General features: G+C 39.9%; 1 protein-coding gene across 5 annotated transcripts; it reads left to right on the top strand.

Moving 5' to 3' along the window:
* The first annotated feature begins 2,184 nt into the window (after nt 1-2,184).
* Nucleotides 2,185-23,692, top strand: LOC124111126 (putative RNA polymerase II subunit B1 CTD phosphatase RPAP2). Of its 5 annotated transcripts, XM_048399585.1 has the most exons (11): nt 2,185-2,338; nt 4,699-4,835; nt 7,883-7,981; nt 8,337-8,402; nt 8,880-9,007; nt 11,915-12,717; nt 12,772-13,355; nt 18,420-18,523; nt 21,029-21,109; nt 22,719-22,787; nt 23,399-23,692. In XM_048399585.1, exons 2-11 carry the CDS (start codon nt 4,719-4,721, stop codon nt 23,547-23,549), a joined length of 2,202 nt encoding a protein of 733 aa, XP_048255542.1. In that variant the 5' UTR covers nt 2,185-2,338; nt 4,699-4,718; the 3' UTR covers nt 23,550-23,692. The 5 variants fall into 5 exon arrangements, with proteins under 5 accessions (XP_048255542.1, XP_048255541.1, XP_048255538.1 ...); XM_048399584.1 differs by having other exon boundaries at nt 11,915-13,355; nt 18,423-18,523; XM_048399581.1 differs by having other exon boundaries at nt 11,915-13,355.
* The last annotated feature ends 1,421 nt before the right edge of the window (nt 23,693-25,113 follow it).

Raw genomic sequence — 25,113 nt, 5'->3', positions numbered from 1 at the left:
TAACTGTGATCTATAAAGATTTCGACAAAGGGCGCATGTTAATTAATTTCTTCAGCCTAAACAAACAGACATAAAGAACAAGGGAGCTCATCGGATGTGGTCATTTGGAAATACCCCAGATGGTTATAGTTTAATACTAAAAAAGGTATCCATGCAGTGAAAGCATTTTTGGATTTCGGCTTGCGTCGATAATACGATTACTACTCCCTTGTTGTCATCCACGTTTTCTCGTATAACCCTACACTTGTGTATTTGTCGTCATTCACTTGATGCTCAGTTAATGAATTTATTACAGGTACAATTAGTGGTAGCACCACTTAGATTACCTGACAAAGGTTCCCATTTGGCATTTATTGTGTCTGGGGTAATTATTCAATCTAAATCCAGGTTTGAAGTGAGGTGAAATGTGTGTTATGTAATATGCACGTGGCAGCCCAGCAAGAGATGAATGATCAGTTGATTTACTTTTTTTTGTAAATCAACGGATCGTTCCTAGTCATCAAAGGATTAACAGAAAATACGTTGATTGATTAATCACTGTTATCTTGCACAGTGGATATGTCAAGAGTGAGTGTTTACATGTCTAGGTTTACTAAAACAAAGGGAATACACTCATATCATGGCGCGAAGTGCCGATGTAAAAACAACATACTTTGTTCAAAGGGTTAACTGATAATACGTTGATTGATTGATCATTGTTATCTATCACTCAATGGAATTTTTAGGAACCGTGGACGTTAAGAAAATAGTTGTCACGTGAGCTTTCTCAGCTGACCATTGAGACTTGACACCTATGTAAAACACCTGAAACAATCCAAGCTATCAGTTGAGAAACGAACACGGGTTATAATATCCCGAAACGATATATATCTTTTAAAATATTTGATTGTTACTGAGACACGTGACATCGAATAAGTTTCTTTGTACAGCTGCACACGAGTGGGAGATTGTTCCTTTGTGTGGATATTCACGGATACATTCCTCGAACAAGGAAGCTGCCTAAAATTTATACACATAAATTTGGTAGGTTGTAATTATGGTATTTGCATTTTGTTTTCCTTCGTTTGAACCGATAATTCGTTCTTGTTCTCTACGTCTTGGTTGGGAAATTCTTCAATGCGCGATAGACGTTGTTTTCACAGGTCTTTTCCTTTGTAAGCGTGTATATATTTCCGTCAATTTGTAAAATGTGATTCTCTCAGGCAATTTATTAAATGTGTAAATATTTCAGTCATTTATTCCAAATTTAAAAATTCCAAAAATTTAATACAAGCAACCCCTAAAAGCCCCCTCTTGGGTTGCACACACCACTTTCACCCTTTTCGGAATACACTAAATGGTCCGGCCAGGCCCGTGTGCGAAATACGCTACAGTCGGAAAGCGCACGTTAAATCTTCTATATCAGTCGGTCAGTCAGTCATTTTGACTAAAAAATCTGTCCAGATTGATAAAGACTATCAAAAGGGCCTACAAACATCACAACAGATTATTATGTAGGATTAGAAGCCAAACAACATAGAATGTACTTTTCAACGTAACATTTTCAGTCTCTTGGTGATGACATTAAACATCAAAATGTTTGGAATTCGTTATCATAATATTAGAGATGGAAATGTTTTTCAGTCAATTTGTAAAATAACTGAATATTTAGACGTTTAATAAATATGTTACACATTTTGACAGTAAAATAATATACACACTATAAAAAAGCAATGCTCAGGTGAAATATTTACTTTATGTGGCAAGTCAAAATAGTGTAAACGAAAATCGCAAAATTACCAAGCAAGTGACTTATCAAAACTTCGTCACCATTACCGATGCTACCCACAAAGATACCTACATTTCCTTATTATCTCGAAAACTGTATTTCATTTTGTTGATCAATGTGACCATACGCCCTTATTACTACCGGTATCCATAAAAGTGACTAATGCGCTTACGAATGGCACAGCAGAGGTCGCGAACTAGTCTAGATTTCTGCTATACATCCGGGCACTCACTGGGAAAAAAACAATAACAAAGGCAACAACCAGTCCCGGGGAATTGCGTTAGATCAGTGCCCCTTTTTAAAATAGCGACCAATGAAAAATTACATAACATAGTGTATGTTTAATATTTCGAAGGCGCTCACAGCCATCGTCTCATTGGCCTGTACCGGCTCCTATATTGTGATATTGGAGACGGGGCCCAGCTTACTTGGTATCGCTGCTCTGATGAAAGCGGAATCAGGCTGGGTCCCGTCTCTTGATATCAAAAGTTGACGCATTCGTGACCGTCGTGATCACTCGACATCGCTGTATGGAGCTGGCGTAACTTTTATGTGTTTCCAGTTTTCGTGGTATGTGTGATGTGTGAATTAATGACACCTTGCTGCTTTGGTTTGAGTTCTTCAATGTCTTCCGGTACTCAGTATTTTAGTGTCTGAGTTCGTTTGTAACTATATATCCCTTATGTAGGCCCCATTTAACCTCGAACCACACGCATGTGCCTAGGTCAGCTCAATATTCATTCCCATCTGCTGAATGACACTACAGAAAACTGTCCAGTCTTTACAGTTGAACGCGCTTGGACTCATTTCTACAACACACGAACAATTGAGCATGATTTGTCAGTTTGAAATTTGAACTGCCTGTGGTATTTCTAGTCGTTGTGCTTTATATATCGACACAACATTGTTTTACATTGTATAATACACCGATCGGGCTGCACTAAAATAAAATTCACAGCTCTCAGCATCTATGTTGTAGATGGGACATTTAAATGTATCAGATTATATTGTTAATGATGTGGAATGGCAGATGTTAATATTTATAGGGAAAGGGTCAAAACGGCCCCATGTCAGAACTGCCTCAAAAAGTAAAGTCAATATGGCCACCGAAAAAAAGTCAAAACGGCCACCACAAAAACGTCATAACGGCCACCACAAAAACGTCATAACGGCCACACAGAAAATAAAGAAGACAAACTCAAGTATTGTGTCACATTAATGTTGTATTACATACATTGTATAACAGTTGTATAACACCATATACACACAGATACTAACTCACCACTACACATCACATATCACACATCCTTATGCTTGTTGTAAGAGGTGACTAACGGGATCGGGTGGTCAGGCACGCTGACATGGTTGATGCATGTCATCGATCCCAATTGGGTGGATCATGATGTCAATCAATGGATTGCCTGGTCCAGACTCGATTATTTACAGACCGCCCTCATAATAATTGGAATATTGTTCGTTAAACAACAAACAAACAAACATCCCTGTCACACATTGCCCTTGGTCCATTGTTTGTAGCACTTATGTTAAGCAGCACTGTTGGTGTTATGTCGCCTCCCTTTGTACAATCTCCAGGCCGTGAAGATTTCGTTTTGTTTCTTCGTAGCATCTTCTTTTATGTAGCGGCGGAGCTTGCCAGCTTGCATCAGGGTGACTTGAAGCCCAAGGAGAGACATCCTCTTAGTTTAATCCAGGAAGCACTGTCACAAATGTACAGTCCATGATAATGGACTTGACTAATGGTAGGTTGGGTAATAGTTGAAGAAGGCCGCTGAAGATAGCCACGGAATCTATCTTTCAGCGACTTGACATAACAGCAAAAAACATGGGAACCATCTTCAGCTTTTCAGATGGATAGTGAACAGTTGGTAAAAGGGATCATGCACAATCTTTCATCATAAGGATAAAAGTTTATTCACGTTTTCACAACAGGTTGGTACACTGGTCAGTACAGAGATTGGTTAAAACAACACGTGAACTCTACTGGAAGATATTACATTGTAATAACAACGTCTAACATGTATATTATGTCCACATTCTGCTCACAACAACATCTAACATGTATACTCTGTACACATCCTTCACACATTCTTTTTATTGTTGTGTCTGTTATGACTTTATTTTTATAGCTGTTTTGACTATGGGTTTCTGGCTATTTTGACTTTTTAGTGGCCATTTTGACTATAACCCATATTAATAAATATGTCAATATTGTACTATATAGACTTTGTTTGTGTGTTTATATTTAGAATTTATTTCTCTTTTTTTTCAAGACAAATAACATGTTTATCTCATCAAGTGGCTTCACAGAATTGATATTTCTTTTAGTCACAGCATCCATGAGTACAAATGTCATCTTCGTCAGGTCACAAGATGAGATAAATGTAATATTTTTTTAGGAAAACCTGGCAGTTTACCTGGCACAGCTTATATAACTCTAATTGGGTAAGGTTGCAGGGTGTGGTTCTCGCTTCACAGGTCTTGCATGACTCTTCAGTCCTTAGGGTTAATTGTGGTAGGGTAGGTTACCCCCATTCTTAGCACTTGAATACCATACGTGAAATATCAAGTGTTATGTTCACTGCAATGAAAATATTTCAACTTCAGAAAACATTAGCTTAACTCAGTCACATTACTTTCATTCTGTGTATTGTTTTACCTTTCATTCTCCCACCATTTATCATATTTTAAATAGAGTTTGCCTTTAGAGAAGCACCTAAATGATCTAAACTCCTTACCTTGAAGCAGATGGGGCCAGCATGTTGGTTAATACACTGATGTTAGTCACATCAATTTTGTAAAATGGTTGTCTGTTTCAAGCAGGTAAATGTTCCATTTGCATTATTGTGACATATGAATGCTACAGAACAGTCACGCTTGTACATCCTGATGTCCATGTTCTCTGCTAACAGACTGGTGAGTGAGTCTCGGGATGGCTGCCCAACAGGAGAAGCAGATACGTCATCGTGTGGCGAGTGAAGAGAAGGCGTTCCATGTTGTGCTGCGCCTCCTGGAAAACCCCATAGCAGAGGACTACCTCAAGGATGCTGTATGTACTTGGTGATATATCTGTCACTGTCAAGATACGAACTATCATCTCAATAATGAGGCATGTCGCTGCCCATCACAATGTAACCTCAATGTTTAAAGTTTGTGAAGAAAAGGAGGCTAGGAAACTGTCAATCTCATTAAAATCAGACCTTAGTTCTCGCTACAGCTAAACAAAGATCTGAGGACATCCCATTACGGGTCACGTCAGAACGACCTTTCATCCGACCAATCAGAGCATCACTTACCAGATTATGAAAGTGACAGTCTGAATGTGATTTCTAATCATGCAACATTGAAAACTTTAACTCCGAACGATAGTTACAGGTTTAATGACTGAGTCCATACAATCTAGACCATCTATTTTCCATTCCAGAATGTTCTTTTGTTCAGGTTTCAAATTTGTAATCGAGAATTTGTCAAAATATGTTTCGAAGCGTAGGCGCCAATTTGAAATTAGTGCCTTCTGATTGCTTCTCATATGCTTATAACGAACTACAGTTTTAACAAACTTAAATTAGTGGCCCCTTTGCGTTCATTATAACCATAGTTTACTGTATTCTCGTTGGAGATAGCGGTCTGTCTTGTAGAACTACATGTAATTGCCTGGAGACCCCTTCTGGATTGGTTGTAAGTCTTGCTGAATAGGTTCCTACTTCAGCGATGTCTTATGTGAAAGCACATAACACATAACAAACCTGATTTCATGATGTTATGTTCTACTAGTGGAAAGGGGTTCCCACACTTGTTACAGTCATTATCGACTCACGGGTTCCTGTCTTCTATGACACTAGACAATGTTACAATCTTGAGATAGAAGCACTGTTTAGCACCAGCTTCCTCATACAGGCTAGGGTATCTGAGCCCAATCGACCAACCGTGGGATAAAATGCATAGTGTAAGATAGAATAAGTTTCAAAATTTGAAAATGTTTATGATAAATTGTATATTTATATACTTATCACACAGCCATCTCAGCTACCAGGACACTAGCTCGTCCGCATTAAGAGAATGATGTGGCAGGGGTAGTCAGGTGATCAGGCCGAGTAGGGTCACAGTGCACAGGATTACAGTGACTAGGGCACTCGGGTACTTGGGTCGGGTGGTTCCTGAGTGGGGTCCAGGTACCCACAGGACCCACAGGACTACCCGGACCTGTGGTCACCTACCTCCTCTCAAGCATCAGTGGATATGTTATCTAAAGAAAATGTCCTCTGTCAAGTTAACAGGAGAATCCTCGCCTTAATCCAACCTTATCCAATCACACACCAAATAGCACTGCTTATTAGCACTGAGTAGAATACTTCCGCTAAAACAATACATGTGCGCTGGCTCGTGTCGGCCTTTGACGCAGTCGCAAAGAACAAAGACACTGTGTTGTGTGGGTGGCGTCTTTCTGGACTTGCAGGTGTGATCAGTGATGACATAAGCAGATAAGTGAGTAGAACTCTTGTCTTGACCCCAGAGTGTCAATTCACAGGATGTAATTAGCATGATTAGTGTTTGAATGACATTGTTTATATACTTGTTACAAGTGCTGCTTAATAAACAGTGATGTGGAATACATAGTTGTTTGTTTTCAGCATATGTCTAAGTTGGTATTTCTGCTATCCAGAATGTCTTATTGTTGATATAAATGCGATGTTTAAAAATGCGAGCCAAGACCACTCGCAATTTTCGCATTTAATTCACGCTCGTGTTAATTTCAAGATTTACAGTATATTGTTTAATGCCAACAACTCACTATAGCTCAATGGTTACACAGATTGCTAACGTTCACATTTCTTTCTGACGATGAACACATTCTTTTTTACTTGTACATGTTTGAGTAGAGATAAAGCTCTAGTTAACTTCCGTGTACGCATGATCTGATCGTTTGATACATGTATCTAAATAATTTTGTCAGGGTTGCGATAAAACATTTCCCAATCAGACATTGCGCTCCAAACTCTTGAGACCTTCAGTGGGTACCCGGGTAGGGTCGGGTAATGGGGGTTGGGTACCCGGGTAGTAAATGTGGACCCCAGCCCTAACAGTGACCCATTTGCTTGGGTGGTGACTATGGTGAAGCTGGGGTGTGTTCGGGCAAAATGCTTTTAGAAGCTGGAAACTTTATTTTAGGCATATTCACACAAGGAGAAGGAAGAAATGCATAGTGTGAAATAGGATAAGTTTATAGATATACAATGTATTGTAAAATTTTCAATTTCAAAATAAATATTGTATACTTTGTAAGTTATTCTCTGGAAATGTGTCCAATTGTCATTTTCACTAGAGTAGGATGAAAATATGATTTGAATAGCCAAAGGCACTTCAGCACTTTACTGATGTGTATACAAAGTTTCATGTTATGTTTCTGGGAGAACCCTGCTTGTTTCTTACCTTCTGTAAATTCAAGAATTAACAACTCCATATATAGAAGACATTTCACGTTGATGTGGCAAGCACGAGCCTTGAATTGTTGTGATATTCATATCTATTTGCACATTGAAGGTTTATCTTGCCCATGATCATGGCTGATAGGTGTCACTGATTTGTTATTGTCTTAGTCCATGTTGGAGCAGGCAAACACATGTTTACATCCTCCATATTATGAACGATCAAGATTATCCATTACCTGTATGATATTTTGTTAGAACCCCTGGAACACCCTTTGATGGGCAGACCAGAGTGAGTGAGTGAGTATGGTTTTACGCCGCTTTTAGCAGTATTCCAGCAATATCACGGCGGGGGACACCAGAAATGGGCTTCACACATTGTACCCATGTCGGGAATCGAACCCGGGTCCTCGGCGTGACGGGCGAACGCTTCAACCACTAGGCTACCCGACCGCCCCCGCAGACCAGAGACTTCAATCAAGCACAAGTATTTTAAGGAGCCAATCATGAATGTAAAGAGCCTTCCCAAGGCTACAAAGTGAAATTGTATACATGACGTAGTCATATACGTACATTGTTGTATAAAAGACGACCCCAGTAGAAGACTTTTTCCATATTCATGCTAAATGATATACACCCTCTGTAGCATTATACATGTGGTGTGTTTCAGGGTCAGCTGATCTCGACCAGTCACTATGCTGATGTGGTTGAGGAACGGTCCATAGCCAAGGACTGTGGCTACCCCATCTGTAGCAACAAGCTGGCAAAAGTAAGTTTTTTATATTGGCCTGCACACGATTTGCTTATTTTACTCTTATTTCCTACTGTTCTTAAGTGGGGGCACAAGTGACCCAGTCATCTAAGGCGCCGGGTTCGCTGTGCAGAGTTGCATCCCTGTGGCACGCCAGAATAATCAGATGTTTGTGTTAATGGTTTTCCCACTCGACACTGATTGGCTGATGAGAAATTTCCCCTGATGCAACCCCGATGGAGGTGTTGTCAGATCTTGAGGCACAGAGGTATCGTATATCTAAGTAAAAGATCTTAATGAGATTGTTTGTTTCATGTAATGGTTGCATGACTTGCATACATATCTATGACACATTCTGCTGGTGTTGTTTCAGGTTCCTAAACAGCAGTACAAAATATGCACAAAGTCAAATATGGTCTATGATATCACAGAGAGGAAGGTAGGTTTTAGTAACTATCTAAAACTCATTAACTCATCATTACTGATCAATCTTACACTGCCTCATCTTGATGCAGCACGAGTGGCCCAGTCGTCGAAGACGCCTCAATTCTTTGTGCAGAGTTAAGTCCCTGGGGCATGCCAGAAACCTATGATTGAGGGTTCAAATCCAAGTTTGCCCTGATTATGTTCTTCACCACCATACCATGCTCGTGGGTTTCACCCAAGTGGTAAACGTCTGAGACCTGCATCACTTCGGGCTTTCCTCGGGTAGCCTAGTAGTTAACCCTGTTCTACTTCCTGACTAAAAGCGGCTTAAAACCATACTCACTCACTCACTCACTCAGGCTTTCCTCCAACATTAAGCTGACATGCAAGGATATAACTGGAATACACTACAAAGCAGAGTTAAACCTCACTCAATCTCTCTCTGTGCCTAGAGTGTATATGAAGTAACAAACTCTTTCTTTTTTTTCAGAAATTTTGCAGTAACTTCTGCCTTAAGGCCTCTCAGTTCTTTGAGAAGCAGATATTAACATCACCAGTTTGGTCGAGGGAACATGAACCCAAGGTGGACTTTGAGTTCCTAGCCGTACAAGCCAAGAGGTGGGTTGTCTTCGTGCATGTGCGTAATGGTGGACTCGACTCTTTTACCTTGGGTACCAATATGTAGCTTATGGGAAGCTTGTATGCACAAGTTTTGTTTGTTGTTTAACGCCGCACTCAGCAATATTCCAGCTATATGACGGTGGTCTATAAATAATCGAGTCTGGACCAGACAATCCAGTGATTAATATCATGAGCATCGATCCACGCAATTCTGATCGATGACATGCATTAACCTAGTCAGCGAGCCCGACCACCCGATCCCGTTAGTCATACTCACAAGTAGTAATACCTACAGACGCTCTCCCTTAACAAATGGTTCCAGGTTTTGCACAGGTTAATAACCCTAATAGTACCGTATGTACACAAATAATATGTCAATCATCATGGTCATACTGTCAGTTGTCGTCTTGTAATACTTACAGGCAAGTGCTAAAACGTGTTAAAACTGTATGAACCCTGTGGCTATCGTTACATGGGTGTATTATCATGGTTGTGTCAGTATGCTCTCAGGGCTACAACAGGGCTCGAAAAGTCTGCTCATATTGACTTGGGGTGAAATGATACAGCAAGGTCACGATACGATGTGATATGTATCGCGATACACATTTACGTCAAATCGCATGGAAACTTCTTGACAATAAATATATCAGAGCAAAAGGTTCAAAAGGAAAAGCTAGCTGTAGACACATGTTCGTAATGACAATTTTAGTAGTGAACTTGAAACGCTAATTTCAACACATTTTCCTATAGCTGACTGATACAAATGCCAGGGGTCATTAAACGAGTAGTAATTAATATATTTCAGCTAGTGTATGTCTTGTATTGAAACAGTAAAAAGGTATCGCGTATCATATCGTCACATGAAAACTCACGATGCGTCAGTGCACCAGTGTATTGTTAAATCCCTAATATTGACTAGGGCTGGCTATCATAGAGATCGATAATCGTTAACTAAATATTGTTTGATTATAGATGAATATCGGAGAAGTGTTATTGAGCAAAAACAATTCCGAAAGAAATCAACATATTTCACTCCACTGGTGAGTGGTGGCACACTTGTGCATGGATCAATTTGTGGACATTTAAGATATAACACTAACAGTTGCTCTCCATCTTTGGCAATGGACATGATTGATAATAACAAGTCTGTTTTGGTAAATCTAAGCTTAATTTCATCACAATGGTACATGTAAGATATTATCGACACAATTTTCATATCAATAATCAGTACTATTTCTTCACATCACTGATAATTCAGATTATCAATCTTTTGAGCCAGTCCTAATATTTTTGAGTGACAGCATGTGTGGGCGAGAAAGAAGTGAACAAATATTTGTCCTACCGGGCGTGTGTATATTTCAATAATCGTTGTCAATAAAATATGCAGCATAATTTTGAACCTAATATCCATTTTCATATCTCGTACAATATTAGTAATAATAACAAATACAAGAAGCTTATATCATAAATACTTTGCAACTGTCAGTTGAAGAAATAAACAGACTGTTCGTTTGCGCAGAAGGTCTCGAATCTAGTTTTTAAAGGAAGGTAATTATGTTTATTATTCTTTTTGTGGTAGCGACTCATTACTGACTCTCAAATGTCAAAGCCAATGTCAAAGCCAATGTGAATGATTTTTTTAGGGAAATGGCTGATATGTTTTTAATTGTAGGTTGGTAGGATTGACAAAAAAACAACATATTTTGATTACCAAACAGGCCAAAGAAAGGATTAGTTTAAAAAACAGCATGACTCTAAAAACGAAAAAGAACGGTGCAAGACACATTGTTGAGCGAGTTTGCATTAATGGGCGGATATGAATGTAGATAGCTATGACTGTGAATAATTTTGTTGTAAATATCCTCAGATTAATTACAGAAAATGATAATAAAACTGAGAACATGAAACCTTATTAGTCTATACAAAGACGTAAATCTATATACGTCTGTGGTTTATAATATTTAAGAGGGCAAGTGTTAATATCACAGGAAAAGTACAAAATAATATGTACTTGCCCTGCAGGACAAGAAGGGTTTAAGAATTACTTCGAGCCCAGGTACAGTGGTCTAAGCTGACACAAATGGCTTTGTGCTGGGTTGTGTCCCTCATCCGTGCCAGGATTATGTTTCTTGGTCTATCATCACTCTAGATGAACATACCCTAGCACACCGATAAACTGAAATACTGTTCATTAATCCCAATTGGCTCATTCCCCTTGCTGCTGGCCGTCTCCATGGTAACAGGCACCTGTAGCTCAAAGATTGTTAGGGGCGGTCGGGTAGCCTAGTGGTTAAAGCGTTAGCTCGTCACGCCGAAGACCCGGGTTCGATTCCCGACATGGGTACAATGTGTGAAGCCCATTCCTGGTGTCCCCCGCCGTGATATTGCTGGAATATTGCTAAAAGAGGTGTAAAACCTCTTGGTGTGCCTGCGTACTTACACTTGGTGTGCCTCTGTTGCATGGAACTGACATCCAAACAAACTGTGGCTTAGTCTGTGAAGCTCTCTTAAAATATCTGTCACACAGCCTGCAAGACATGGTTCCAACCAACTTGCAAGCCTTGTTTCCTTAGCAGAATCAGTGAAGTGGCAACTTTAAGTTAATATTATTAGGACAAGGACTGACTGACTGACTAATCTGGGGTGGGTCATCAAAAAGTAGACATTTTATTAAAAAAAAGTGTTTTTGCATTCTGCCTTTTCAGGGGGGGTGGGAGGGGGGAAGATGAAAAAGATGTACAGGGACATGGGAGGGTCATCCAAAGATAGGACAAGCATTAGGGGGGGGTCAATAAAAAAATCGTGACCCACTCTCCTCTGTAATAAATGACCGATCCCTTTATTAGCAATTATTTAGATATTAAATTACATTTTCTGAACATTGTATTTATCCTCCATATCCAGATGTGCTGTCGGTGATGAGGTGTTGCTGAGCTTGCCACAGACAGACTTGAAGAAGGAGGTACTGAAACTAGAAAAGCAGGACCAGATCAGTTCCCCTAAACAGAAGCAACCTGACAGAGCTGCAAGTCCTGAATCAAGCACAGTAACTACCCAGCCCCAAACAGATGACGATTCTTCAAACCTACTCTCCAACATTGTAGAACACATGGCTGACATGACTGTTGCTGACGTCCATCAGGTTCATGGAATTAATGTGGACTTCTCAGAGCCGAGTACTCAAGGGGAGGCAACTCTTGAGAAAGTGAAGGATGTTTGTCCGATGTCAGCGAAAATAGATACATTAGAAAAGGAAGAGAGGGTTACTAATGATCAAAGTGCCTTAGAAATTAATAGGATTGAAGATGAAAGTTCAACGGTTGAAGGTAAAATAGGTCAAGGTGTGTCTGAAGGTGAGGGTCATGTTGCAAGTTCAGAGGTTAAGGGTCAGCGTAACGGAGAGTCGAAAGAAGACTATGTGATGAGGCTACTGAGTAGAAAGAAGCATCTGTTGGGTCAACTGGCAGATATTCAGGAAGCAGAAGGAGGCAAGAAAACTGATAAGGATGAATCCGGTTCTTCGAGTAAAGAGAGTGGTCATAATGTGATTGACTCGGATGAAGAGGATGACGATGCTTGTATTGAGGATGGGCATAAGATACAGGAAAACATTATCACAGATATGTCTCTTGAAAAGAGAACAAAAGTTTCAGATCTCCATCCTGCCACTGTATTAATCACAGATCTGTCAGCCTCTGCTAAAGGAGGTCCTACTGCTGAAACATCACCATCACAAATACAGACACCAGCTAAAGGTACAGGTCCTACTGCTAAAACATCACCATCACAAATACAGACGCCAGCTAAAGGTACAGGTCCTACTGCTAAAACATCACCATCACAAATACAGACACCAGCTAAAGGAACCGGTCCTGCTAAAACATCACCTTCACAAATACAGACGCCAGCTAAAGGTACAGGTCCTGCTAAAACATCACCGTCACAAATACAGACGCCAGCTAAAGGTACAGGTCCTACTTCAAAAACACCAGCTTCCACATTACTTCCTCTCAATGCAGTTGCCAAGGTGCTGGAAGAATGGGTCACACGGGACTCTCTTAAGTTCTTGGGCGTTGTTGAGAAAGAGGCTATGGCTGTGAACCAGCCAGAGCTTGACAAGAAGTATGGTGAACTGTGCAAGATGGTAGCAGATCAGGAGAAAGATTTTGAGAGCCTGCTTGGGGAAGTGCAAGTAGAAGATGACAAACAGGCATCAGGACCATTACCGGACTACAAGCAGATAGAAGCTGAGGCTAAAGACTTTGAGCTGAGAGTGAGGGAGTTCTACAGGGGGTCGGTGGGGGGAAGGAAAAAGTGGACGAAGGACAAAGTTGAAAACACACAGGTGGGTTCCTAGTTCTGTAGCAGCTTTTGGGAGTTTCTTCATGAATATTGTTTTGACATGTTAGAAATGAAAGAAGCTGATAGTATCTAAATACTCATCTTCAACATGTCTCATGCATGTTAATGTGTTTAATAATAGACCTTGTCTTCATCATCATCATTTATTGTATTCTGGCCATAGGCCCATATACATACAGTAACATTATATATATACAATTTTGTACATGTAGAAGTATAAACATGCAGACTTATATGCACAGAGATGTGCACGTGTACAATTTTGTGAAAAATAAGTCGCAACACAACACAACAAGAAGAGATAAAAGCATTTGATTAATGAAGGCAAATAACCTAAAGTATAATTAAACATCATTTGTACAAAGACGGTTGCGAAGTCGTAAACCATAATTAATGTATAGGATAGTATTCTTTTGTTGCTCGTTAGATATTTCATCAAAACGGAGGAGCTTGATTAGTATTGATGTTTTGGGGTAAACCTTGGAAATATTTTATTCTGAGCGATTCATAACATGGACAGATAAGCATAAAATGGTATTCGTTTTCAATAAATGTGGGGCAAAAAGGACAAAAACGCATATTTTTTTAAACTGAGGAAAAACGACCCGTATTACATACTAAATTGTTCAAACCTAATCTAAAACGTGTAAAACACACTCTAAGTTTTCTGTCTGTTATTTCTGTTAAGTACTGTTCTGGAGATAAGCAGGATTTAAATGTTTTATAAAGGTCGTATCTTGAACTATTTTCCAATGTAGCTCTCCATTCTTGGATAAACATATCAGATGCAACTTGTTTAAATACACTAAGAAATGCTGTCTTATCTCCAACACCTTGGTAAATCCAAACATATCCAAATCCATGAAGAAATAAAAGTTGTCTGATTTTAGTGACCCATGTTATATAACCAACATTGTCGCGGTATTTCAGCATTTCATAACATTTACGTGGAATACGATCAGGGGACATTTCTACAATCTTTAACCAATATTTTAGACCGCGTACATAAGAACAGATATATAAGGGATGTCTTCCACATTCACCATACACCATACAATTTGGGGTAGATTTGCCAACATTTAAGAATCGTTTACAAGCAGTTAAGTGAATTTTTTCCAAGGTGTGATATTTTTCGAGACCCCAAATCTCTGAACCATATAACAGAATTGGTTTAACTTGAGAATCAAAAAGTTTGAAGAAAACAGACGGGGAAGACACACCGAGTTTATCAAGAACGACAAATAAGGTAATGAGGGCTCTCTTAGCTCGTAGCGCAAGATCGTTGACGAGGTGATTTAGTTTCAGATTAAAGGGAAAAATGACACCAAGGTATTTATAAGTTTTTTGAACATTAATTTGTTGCCCATTTATATACCATTTTTCCCTGGATGCAAGAGGACCCCCCTTTCTAAAAACAACAATTTTCGTTTTATCTGTATTAACAGTCAGTTTCCAGGAGATGGTATACCGAAACAATATGTCTATTTGTGTTTGAAGCCCATTAACAGTATCAGAAATTAGTATAACATCGTCTGCGAAAAGTAATATTAGCAATTCATACATATCTGGATAAAGTTGGACACCATGTTTTCCGTTTTGTTGGATTTCAAGGGACAATTCGTTGATAAAGAAAGAGAAAAGAAGAGGGCTTAAAATGCAGCCTTGTTTCACACCGATAGGGCAATCAAAGTAATCAGTGACACCATTTTTGTGACGAACACATGATTTGACATTTGCATATATAGATTTTAACATTTTATACATTTTACCCCCAACGCCCGTTTTTCTCAAACAATCCCAAAGTTTACAACGATTAACGCTATCAAAAGCTTTTTTGAAATCCACAAATGCAACATACAGTTTTCGTTTCCGGCATCCAAGATATTTTTGTACAATAGAATAAAGTGTAAAAATATGGTCGATAGGTGAATATGATCGTCTGAAGCCTGCCTGATTTTCTGGAATTTTATCATAAACATTAGACCAGAGTGTTAAACGCTTGTTTAAAACTATAGCAAAAACTTTACCTAAAATACTTGTCAATGAAATTGCTCTATAATTATCAGGATCGCTTGTATCACCCTTCTTAAATAAAGGAACAATGATAGATTTTGACCAAATTGACGGAAATATACCTTTGTTGAATATGTCGTTAAAGAGAGAATGCAAAAATGGAACAGTTATGTGTTTGGAACTCTTCAGCATATCCGCTAAGATATTGTCAGGGCCTGGAGATTTTCCAGGTTTAAGTGAGTCAATAGCATCGAGAATTTCCTTTCTTGTTATTTTGGACTCAAGAATGTCAAACTCAACATCTGATGGGTTATAAACAGCAATATCGTCATGCTCATTTTCAGTAACATCATGGAATATAAGATCATTGCCAAACACATGCTTAAAATGAGTCAGCCACTCTGTGCCTGTGATATTATTCTGAACAGATGATGGACTGCGTAGAGAATTAATTTCTCTCCAGAACCGTTTTGGGTTTGATAATGAGGCATTTAGACGATTTAATTTGGTAAGTTTAAGGGATTTTAAATAGCTTTTACATTTTGTTTTATATTTGTTGCGTAACTGACAATAAGTTTTCCTATTAGATTCAGATCTATTTTTACGGAACTTTCTTAGCGCTCGTCTTGCTGATCTCCTATGTTCTCTACACTCGCTGTTTAAATTGAAAATATATTTACGTGGTTTATTTCCAAGAACTGTTTTTTTCATACACTGCCCTGACTCAAGTAGTAGATTTACAAAAAGATCAACTGCATCGTTTATGTTAGTGTTTAGCGTAGTCAGAAGAGTCTGTGAAGTTTCAGCAAAACGATCACTAAGACAGTGTACAAATTCATCTTTATGCAATTCATTCCATACAAATCTATCTGCCGAGTTAGTGCTATTACATTGTGCAAATCTATTTGTGTTTTCTCGTGGAAATGAAAAACTCAGTTCAAGAGGGCAGTGGTCCGAGTCAAGACTCTCGCCAACTGTAAGATTATAAACAAACTCGTAGAAATCAGATGAGGCAATAAAATAATCAATAGTACTACTACCATTACCGCTAATGAATGTATATTCACCATTCATGTCGGCATTAACTCTGCCATTTAGTATGAACAAGTTGAAAACATAACAGAAATTAATTAGAAATCGTCCAAACTTATTGATAACATTGTCAAGCGAAGACCGTCGTGATATACATGCATCTACAATGTCAACTTCAGGGAAAATATCCGGATCATTTGTGGTCGATTCTTGATCAACTAAATTATTTTCACAACCTGTTCTAGAGTTAAAATCTCCGCAAAGAAGCACAGTGTAATCAGAGAGACAGTCTGCTCTATCAAGAAAAAATTCATCGAGTTTATCATATATAAAACAATACATCTTTTGGCGTTCCAAAGAGGTTTTTCTTCAATATAATTGACAAGAAATTATCAATACCCGAATTACTATTAAATACATTACAAAACTGAGCAAACTCATTTCTAATGGCAAAACAAACACCACCACATTTTCTCCCACGACCGGACAGCTTTACCGCCGGGGAGTAGAAGACTTTAAAACCAGGTAACCAATCGAAGTCGACTGAGTCAAGAAACGTTTCAAATAAACAAATAATGTCAAATGTTTCGAAATACGAATTAAACTTGTCATTTGACAGCTTACTAAACAACCCATGAACATTCCAGCATAAAAAACGAGAAAAACGATTGTCAATTTCATTTTGGCTATTGACATCGGTGTACAGTGAATCTGTATCCTCTGAGAAAGTGTCCAGGGCCCGGCCAACATCTCAGGCAGTCTGATTCCGAGCATTTGACCTGGTATTACGACGTCGAGTCTTCTTAATCAGTATTATATCTAAGGCTGAAAAAAATCATAATCTGCCGCACATTTCGTTTATATTTCCAATTCCATTTAAAAAAATAAATCCTAATACTTAGAAACTATGCAGTTACTTCCCTTTACATGTAGACAGCTTACTGTGCTTCTCATGGTATGCTTGTTGTAAGAGGCGACTAAGGGAATCGAGTGGTCAGGCTCACTGACTTGGTTGATGCATGTCATCGTATCCCAATCGCATGGATCGATGCTCATGATATGAATCACTGGATTGCCTGGTCCAGACTTGATTATTTACACACCAATGTCATATAGCTGTAATATTGCTGAGCGCGGCGTAAACCAACAAACAAACAAAGAATCATCTTATAGTTGCAATTGGAGTTGCATGCTTATTATATGGGGAGGCCCTTTCCCAGGTTGATGGTGCACATCTGTGTATTTAGTTACATACTAGTTTGAACAAGCAAAAAAAGACGCTGCCCACCTGCACTATATTTTCAAAAGTCATTGTCTGAGAACCAATTCTTTAAAAGTTTTAAGCCTAAGCTTGACAATTTATCGCCGTCAGAAGTAAAATTTAATCTAAACAAATATTTATCATATATATAATGTTATACATTGTTGTAATGAATTAGTATTTAGGTTTGCATCCACAGCGTCACATCATTTTGTTGTTCCCCCCTACCGACAAAGGAGGAAAATAGCTATGTGTGTTGCCTTGTTTCATAAATTCATCATGTAGATGACCAAATAAAGTTAGGCGTGACAACAATCAACAATCAGTTGGAGTGGTGAGCATGGTTGGTGGCAATAACATATTCACTGCCATTACAAAAAAGCATGTCTGTTGTAGAAATATACACATTTGCCAGAAACAGTTTCTTCATAAAAAAATACATAATAAAATTTCTCTCACCTCACATTTCACTGTTCATAAAAATGATATTGATCTTATTGCATCCGTTCCAGCTGATTACCATGCTTACAGATTTCAGTGCTCAAACTTAAGGGGGATATCTTAGATTTGCTGCACTTCTACATGTATATGAATCCAGGTTCCCTCTTAATTTTAAATTTAAAACATTAGGGTTATGACACGGACCCCATGACTTGTATGTTTAATTTCGAACCCTGAATTTGTGTTTGTATTTTGCTTGTATTCATTCCTTGTGTTGAGTTTCTAACTTCCTGTGTCCAGCAGTCTGCAGGAAGTCCGCGCCAGAAGGTGCAGCTGCCGACTGTAGACTCCCACGACCAGATGGTGATACGGAGGAAGATAGTGCTGGAGAGACTGGACAAAGTGTATGTATCCCTCATACCCACCTCTGTCAGTACAGGTCTGTAGGACACACTAGATGGTGTATGTGTCCCTCGTGCCCACCTCTGTCAGTACAGGTCTGGAGGACACACTAGATAGTGTATGTGTCCCTCGTACCCACCTCTGTCAGTACAGGTCTGTAGGACACACTAGATAGTGTATGTGTCCCTCGTGCCCACCTCTGTCAGTACCGGTCTGTAGGACACACTAGATAGTGTATGTGTCCCTCGTACCCACCTCTGTCAGTACAGGTCTGTAGGACACACTAGATAGTGTATGTGTCCCTCGTACCCACCTCTATCAGTACAGGTCTGTAGGACACACTAGACAGTGTATGTGTCCCTCGCACCCACCTCTGTCAGTACAGGTCTGGAGGACACACTAGATAGTGTATGTGTCCCTCGTACCCACCTCTGTCAGTACAGGTCTGTACGACACACTGGATAGTGTATGTGTCCCTCGCACCCACCTCTGTCAGTACAGGTCTGTAGGACACACTAGATAGTGTATGTGTCCCTTGTACCCACCCCTGTCAGTACAGGTCTGTAGGAAACACTGGATAGTGTATGTATCCCTCATACCCACCTCTGTCAGTACAGGTCTGTAGGACACACTGGATAGTGTATGTGTCCCTCGTACCCACCTCTATCAGTACAGGTCTGTAGGACACACTAGACAGTGTATGTGTCCCTCGCACCCACCTCTGTCAGTACAGGTCTGGAGGACACACTAGATAGTGTATGTGTCCCTTGTACCCACCCCTATCAGTAGAGATATAAGGACACACTAGATAGTGTATCTGTCCCTCGTACCCACCTCTAACAGTACAGGTCTGGAGGACACACTAGATAGTGTATGTATCCGTCGTACCCACCTCTGTCAGAACTGGTCTGTAGGACACACTAGATAGTGTATGTATCCCTTGTACCCACCCCTATCAGTAGAGATATAAGGACACACTAGATAGTGTATGTGTCCCTCGCACCCACCTCTATCAGTACAGGTCTGTAGGACACACTAGATAGTGTATGTATCCCTCGTACCCACCTCTGTCAATATAGGTCTGTAGGTTAAATGTGTAGGAGGTGCTAGATAGTGTATGTGTTACTCATACCCACCTCTGTCAGTACCGGTCTGTAGGAAACACTAGATAGTGTATTTGTCCCTCATACCCACCTCTGTCAATACAGGTCTGTAGGACACACTGGATAGTGTATGTATCTCTCATACCCACCTCTGTCAGTACCGGTCTGTAGGAAACACTAGATAGTGTATGTATCCCTTGTACCCACCCCTATCAGTAGAGATATAAGGACACACTAGATAGTGTATGTGTCCCTCGCACCCACCTCTATCAGTACAGGTCTGTAGGACACACTAGATAGTGTATGTATCCCTCGTACCCACCTCTGTCAATATAGGTCTGTAGGTTAAATGTGTAGGAGGTGCTAGATAGTGTATGTGTTACTCATACCCACCTCTGTCAGTACCGGTCTGTAGGAAACACTAGATAGTGTATTTGTCCCTCATACCCACCTCTGTCAATACAGGTCTGTAGGACACACTGGATAGTGTATGTATCTCTCATACCCACCTCTGTCAGTACCGGTCTGTAGGAAACACTAGATAGTGTATTTGTCCCTCATACCCACCTCTGTCAGTACAGGTCTGTAGGACACACTAGATAGTGTATGTGTCCCTCGTACCCACCTCTGTCAGTACAGGTCTGTAGGACACACTAGACAGTGTATGTGTCCCTCGTACCCACCTCTGTCAGTACATGTCTGTAGGACACACTAGATAGTGTATGTGTCCCTCGTACCCACCTCTGTCAGTACAGGTCTGTACGACACACTAGATAGTGTATGTGTCCCTCGTACCCACCTCTGTCAGTACAGGTCTGTAGGACACACTGGATAGTGTATGTGTCCCTCGTACCCACCTCTGTCAGTACAGGTCTGTAGGAAACACTGGATAGTGTATGTAACCGTCGTACCCACCTCTGTCAATACAGGTCTGGAGGACACACTAGATAGTGTATGTGTCCCTCGTACCCACCTCTGTCAGTACAGGTCTGTAGGAAACACTGGATAGTGTATGTATCCGTCATACCCACCTCTGTCAGTACAGGTCTGTAGGACACACTAGATAGTGTATGTATCCGTCATACCCACCTCTGTCAGTACAGGTCTGTAGGACACACTAGATAGTGTATGTATCCCTCGCACCCACCTCTATCAGTACAGGTCTGTAGGACACACTAGAAAGTGTATCTGTCCCTCATACCCACCTCTGTCAGTCTGTAGGTTAAATGTGTAGGACACACCAGACAGTGAATGAATCCCTCATTCCCATCTCTGATCCTCATTACAGTTGTCTTCTGGCCTGTTACCTACAGCGGACATAGTCACAGGGAGTGACATGACATCAGTACCAACTTTCACTCCAGTTATGTGACCAGGAATCTCAATGCTCCCCATTTGTTTCAGAATTCCCGATCTCCTGTCTCCCCTGTGTCTCTCCATCCAAGATGTGTCGCAGCACCTCCGAGAACTCGTCTACACATTCAGGTAGTAGCACCCTTGAATTTTTAAATAATGACATTGCAGGTCATGCCCAATTGAACAAATTACAATCTGAGTATGAAATACGTGTGTGTTTTCAAAGAAATGATAGTTACCTTGAGCCTTTTCAAATGACAGAGTAATTCTAAAGTACCAGGTAAAATTAGAGCCCAGAATTTGTTTTTGTAATTTTTCATGCTATAAACACCAGCATGTGTCAGTACATAGAGGTTATCACGCGAGTGTGTTTGGGGATGGTAAATATCCTGCATTAGGAATAAACATTGTATTTAGCGAGCCTTGGCGAGCTAAATACATAGTGTTTATTCCTAATACAGGATATTTACCATCCCCAAACACACAAGCGTGATAACCTCTTTATCATATAATGTCATTCTTTAATTCTGTGCTTCAAAATTGCTTTCCCTCTCTCACATACATAACCGAAACATTGCGAGTTTTTCTGGAATGCGCGCATTAATATTTATTACGTCACAGGGTAAGTGATGTGTCAGTCGGACAGTGACAGTAGCCAATATAGTTCCAACTGAAATCTGTTTCTTATACAGTGGCGAAGTAACATATATACGCAAAACAACAGTTGTTTTTAATTGCCTGTCGTGGCAATCCATCTGTCTGTCCGTTAGAGTAACTGCCCTTTGTCAAAGGGAAGCTACTCTAACCCTAGTCTATGAGACGTCGGGGCCACGGTCAGACGTTGTTGACAGTCGGTCTGTCCTGTCATAACGTTAAGAAGTGCAGTTAGATGTACACACAGCGACAAAACGAAACAAGGTAACAATTCAAACATATTTCGGACAAATCCAACTATTTTAATTTGTGGAGCAGGTTTCAAGCCGCAGAGGTCTACAAGCACAGATATGGCTACTGATCCCGCTTGGCTAGGCCTCGTGCCCTCGCAAAATTGTTTCAAAATTTATATCTCCAAAGTTGCCCAAACTTATAAAATGCCTTAGCTACGTCACAGTTAGAGACTGATTTCCAGTATATTAGACTGTTCTTTTGATAATGATAGCAATTTTCCCTGTAGTTTATCCAGATTCCCGATGGTTAATTCTGACTCGATCCCCGAATGATGAGGGCGACGCCATGTTTGTTTATAAACAGTGAAAGTAGTCCCTACTTGACCTTTGATATTTGCATCTCTATCCGCATATGACCCCGACAGATATCGTTTTTATCCGTTGGCTTTATCCTGCCGAGAAACCTTCCCATTATATGATAAATGTATCATATCAGCACCTGTACGTGTAGCTTGATGATACCATATGGCAACTATTTATTTCAACACTCATGGCAATATTTTGGCAGTGTAACATTTCTTGAGTCAAAATGACAAATATTTCAGTATAATCACATTAATGTTGTTAAGTATTAGTTTCCAGAACCCGTTCCACAAAGCTATCTTAGTGCTAAGCTGGTCGTAACTCCCATACTTTATCATAGGCTTGCGATCAACGTAGCACTAAGATTGTTTCATGAAACAGGCAACAGGAAGTTATGAGATCAACATCAGTTTTAGTTATCAAGAAAACTGAGCTCAGTGAAACATTGAGACTTGATGGTTGAATATGTAGAGTGGGTTTGGTTTCAGTTTCACAAGTCAGAATATTCTCTTCAAGCCAGGACAGTGGAGCCTGGTGGCGTTCATCCTGATGAAGATGTAAGTCCAGAGCAACCATTGTCTGTAATAATACAACCATTGTCTGTAATAATACAATTAAATATTCCTGTTAAAGATTTTACTACTTCATGTCTGAAGCCTGTCACTGAATACATGATAAAATGATACTGTTTGAATAGTGTGACAAATTGTACTCCTACCCACGAATGTCATACTTTTTTTATTTTCTTTCCCTACTCTGATTTCCCCTGACCCCCACCCAAGCCCCCCACCCCATCCCACACCACCCACCACTCCATCCCACACCACCCTATAATAAATGACCATTCCCTTACTATGCTAACTTGCAATCTATTTCTGTTTAGTTTGGATTCCATAGCCTTGATAGCTGTCCGGGATTAATGAAAAAATTAATCTGCAGGAACTTCAGAATAATGAGATATTTGCCCACCATTTTCATGATCCAAGCACTTTGCTTATTCTTGAAGAACCATTTGTATTGCTTAGAGTGGATGTTAAATTTCATTCACTGGTTTCACATTAACACTGGGTATAACTGTTAATAGTTGTAGTTCATAACACAATCCCAGAATGACGAGTACTGATAGGATGCTGTGACATCTGTTCTGTTTTCACCATTCTCTCTGTAGGCTGGCATTGAAGTCGAAGAGGATCCAGGCATCCTTCAAAGAACAGTCAGCCTTTAAATACTTCAACATTCTTCTGACTGGCATTGGCCATACACTTGCTGATCTGGATGAAGTTGTGGAATGGCTGGCATGTCTGAAGCTACACAGTTGACACCTCAGCTTGTTGTACACCGAGAAGTCCTCACATCATCAGATACAAACTCAGGGGACTGATCATTGAAGTACCCTCTGAATTACTGTTAAGCATTAATTGTCATATAAAGACTTATGAAGACATTAAATAGAAATATACCCCTCAAGTCTTATTTTATAATCTGATATGTTTCTAGATCTTGGTTGAGATGACATATGGTTATTTTCTGTATAAGTTGTCAAGAACTACGTGATCACTGTGCAAAATTGCGTCCCTTGGATGCCAAGGTCTGTCAGTCGTTGGTTTGAATCCAACATTCACCCAGATTATGATCCTTGGTTCATCCACGCTAACCTATGATAACTGGCATCACCAATGTCGTTAATGAATTGCATTATTTGATCCTTTGTATATAACAATGTCATTCAAAGAATCGGAATTACACAATGGGCATCCGGTGAGTTATCACTGCTAGGGTCAAGAGTTCTACCCACTCATGTCATGCTTGTTGACACCTTCTCCTCATACCAATCATTCAACTGTTGTTGGTTCAATTGGTTTATTGCCTTTGAACTTCCTTAATGCCAGTAAACAGACAGAGTAAACATATAAACTGTGTGTTTTAGAAGAACACACTGTTTATTGTTTTTACAGAAGTGCTCAACTCATGATCAGTGCTGATAAGCAGTACTATTTGCTGTTTGATTGGATTAAGGTAAGGATATGTATTATTCCATTGGGGATGGGATGGCGTGAGTCGCATTGATATTGAGTCGTATTAGTTTGGAGACGCATTAATTTCCAGATTTACAGTATGTCATCAGGGTAGCCTAGTGGTAAAAGCATTAGCTCACTGGATGGTGGGGTAGCCTAGTTGTTGAAGCATTATCTCGTCACGCCGAAGACGCGAGTTCGATTTCCCACATGAGTACAATGTGTAAAGCCCATTTCTTGTGTCCCCCGCCGTGATATTGCTGGAATATTGCTAAAAGCTGGGTAAAACCATACTCACTCACTCATCAGCTCATCACAACTAAGACCTGAGTTTGATTCCCAACGTGCTATGCCTATTTCTTGTGTCTCATGCTATATTGGTGGAATAATGGAAACTGTGATATGAAACCACAGTGACCTGACTCATATACTCTACTTCATGTCTTTGCATGTACTGTTAGGTCTTTACCATAACACCATCTGCCCTGCTTTGCGTATTTCCCATAGGTGGCATGGTAGGACAAGGTGTAAAAGAGTGCTAAGGGTGAGTGGACTCCTTGTTGATTTTTAATGGGTCCAGGAGTTGCCTCCCTTTGAGTGTTAGACTCTGAAGTGATCTTGTTACCATCAAAAACTCGGCTCTATGTAGGTTTGTTGGATACTATGAATTCAGTTTAAATCAGAATTTCGGATTCCTGTGATAAGAGAAAATAAAACTACATAACTGTATGTAATCATGAAATATTGTTGAATTTGTACAGCATTTTGTGGAATGAATAAAACTGTGAAATATGTGTGCTTTGCATGGTGAGAAGACTCTTTGTGGTTGGTAAATGTCATAATAGGTGGATCTAGGAGTTAGAAGAGT

Source organism: Haliotis rufescens, unplaced genomic scaffold (assembly GCF_023055435.1).
Source record: "Haliotis rufescens isolate VD_foot unplaced genomic scaffold, xgHalRufe1.0.p SCAF_2, whole genome shotgun sequence".
NCBI lineage: Eukaryota > Metazoa > Mollusca > Gastropoda > Lepetellida > Haliotidae > Haliotis > Haliotis rufescens.
This window is presented reverse-complemented; position numbering and strand designations above follow the sequence as displayed.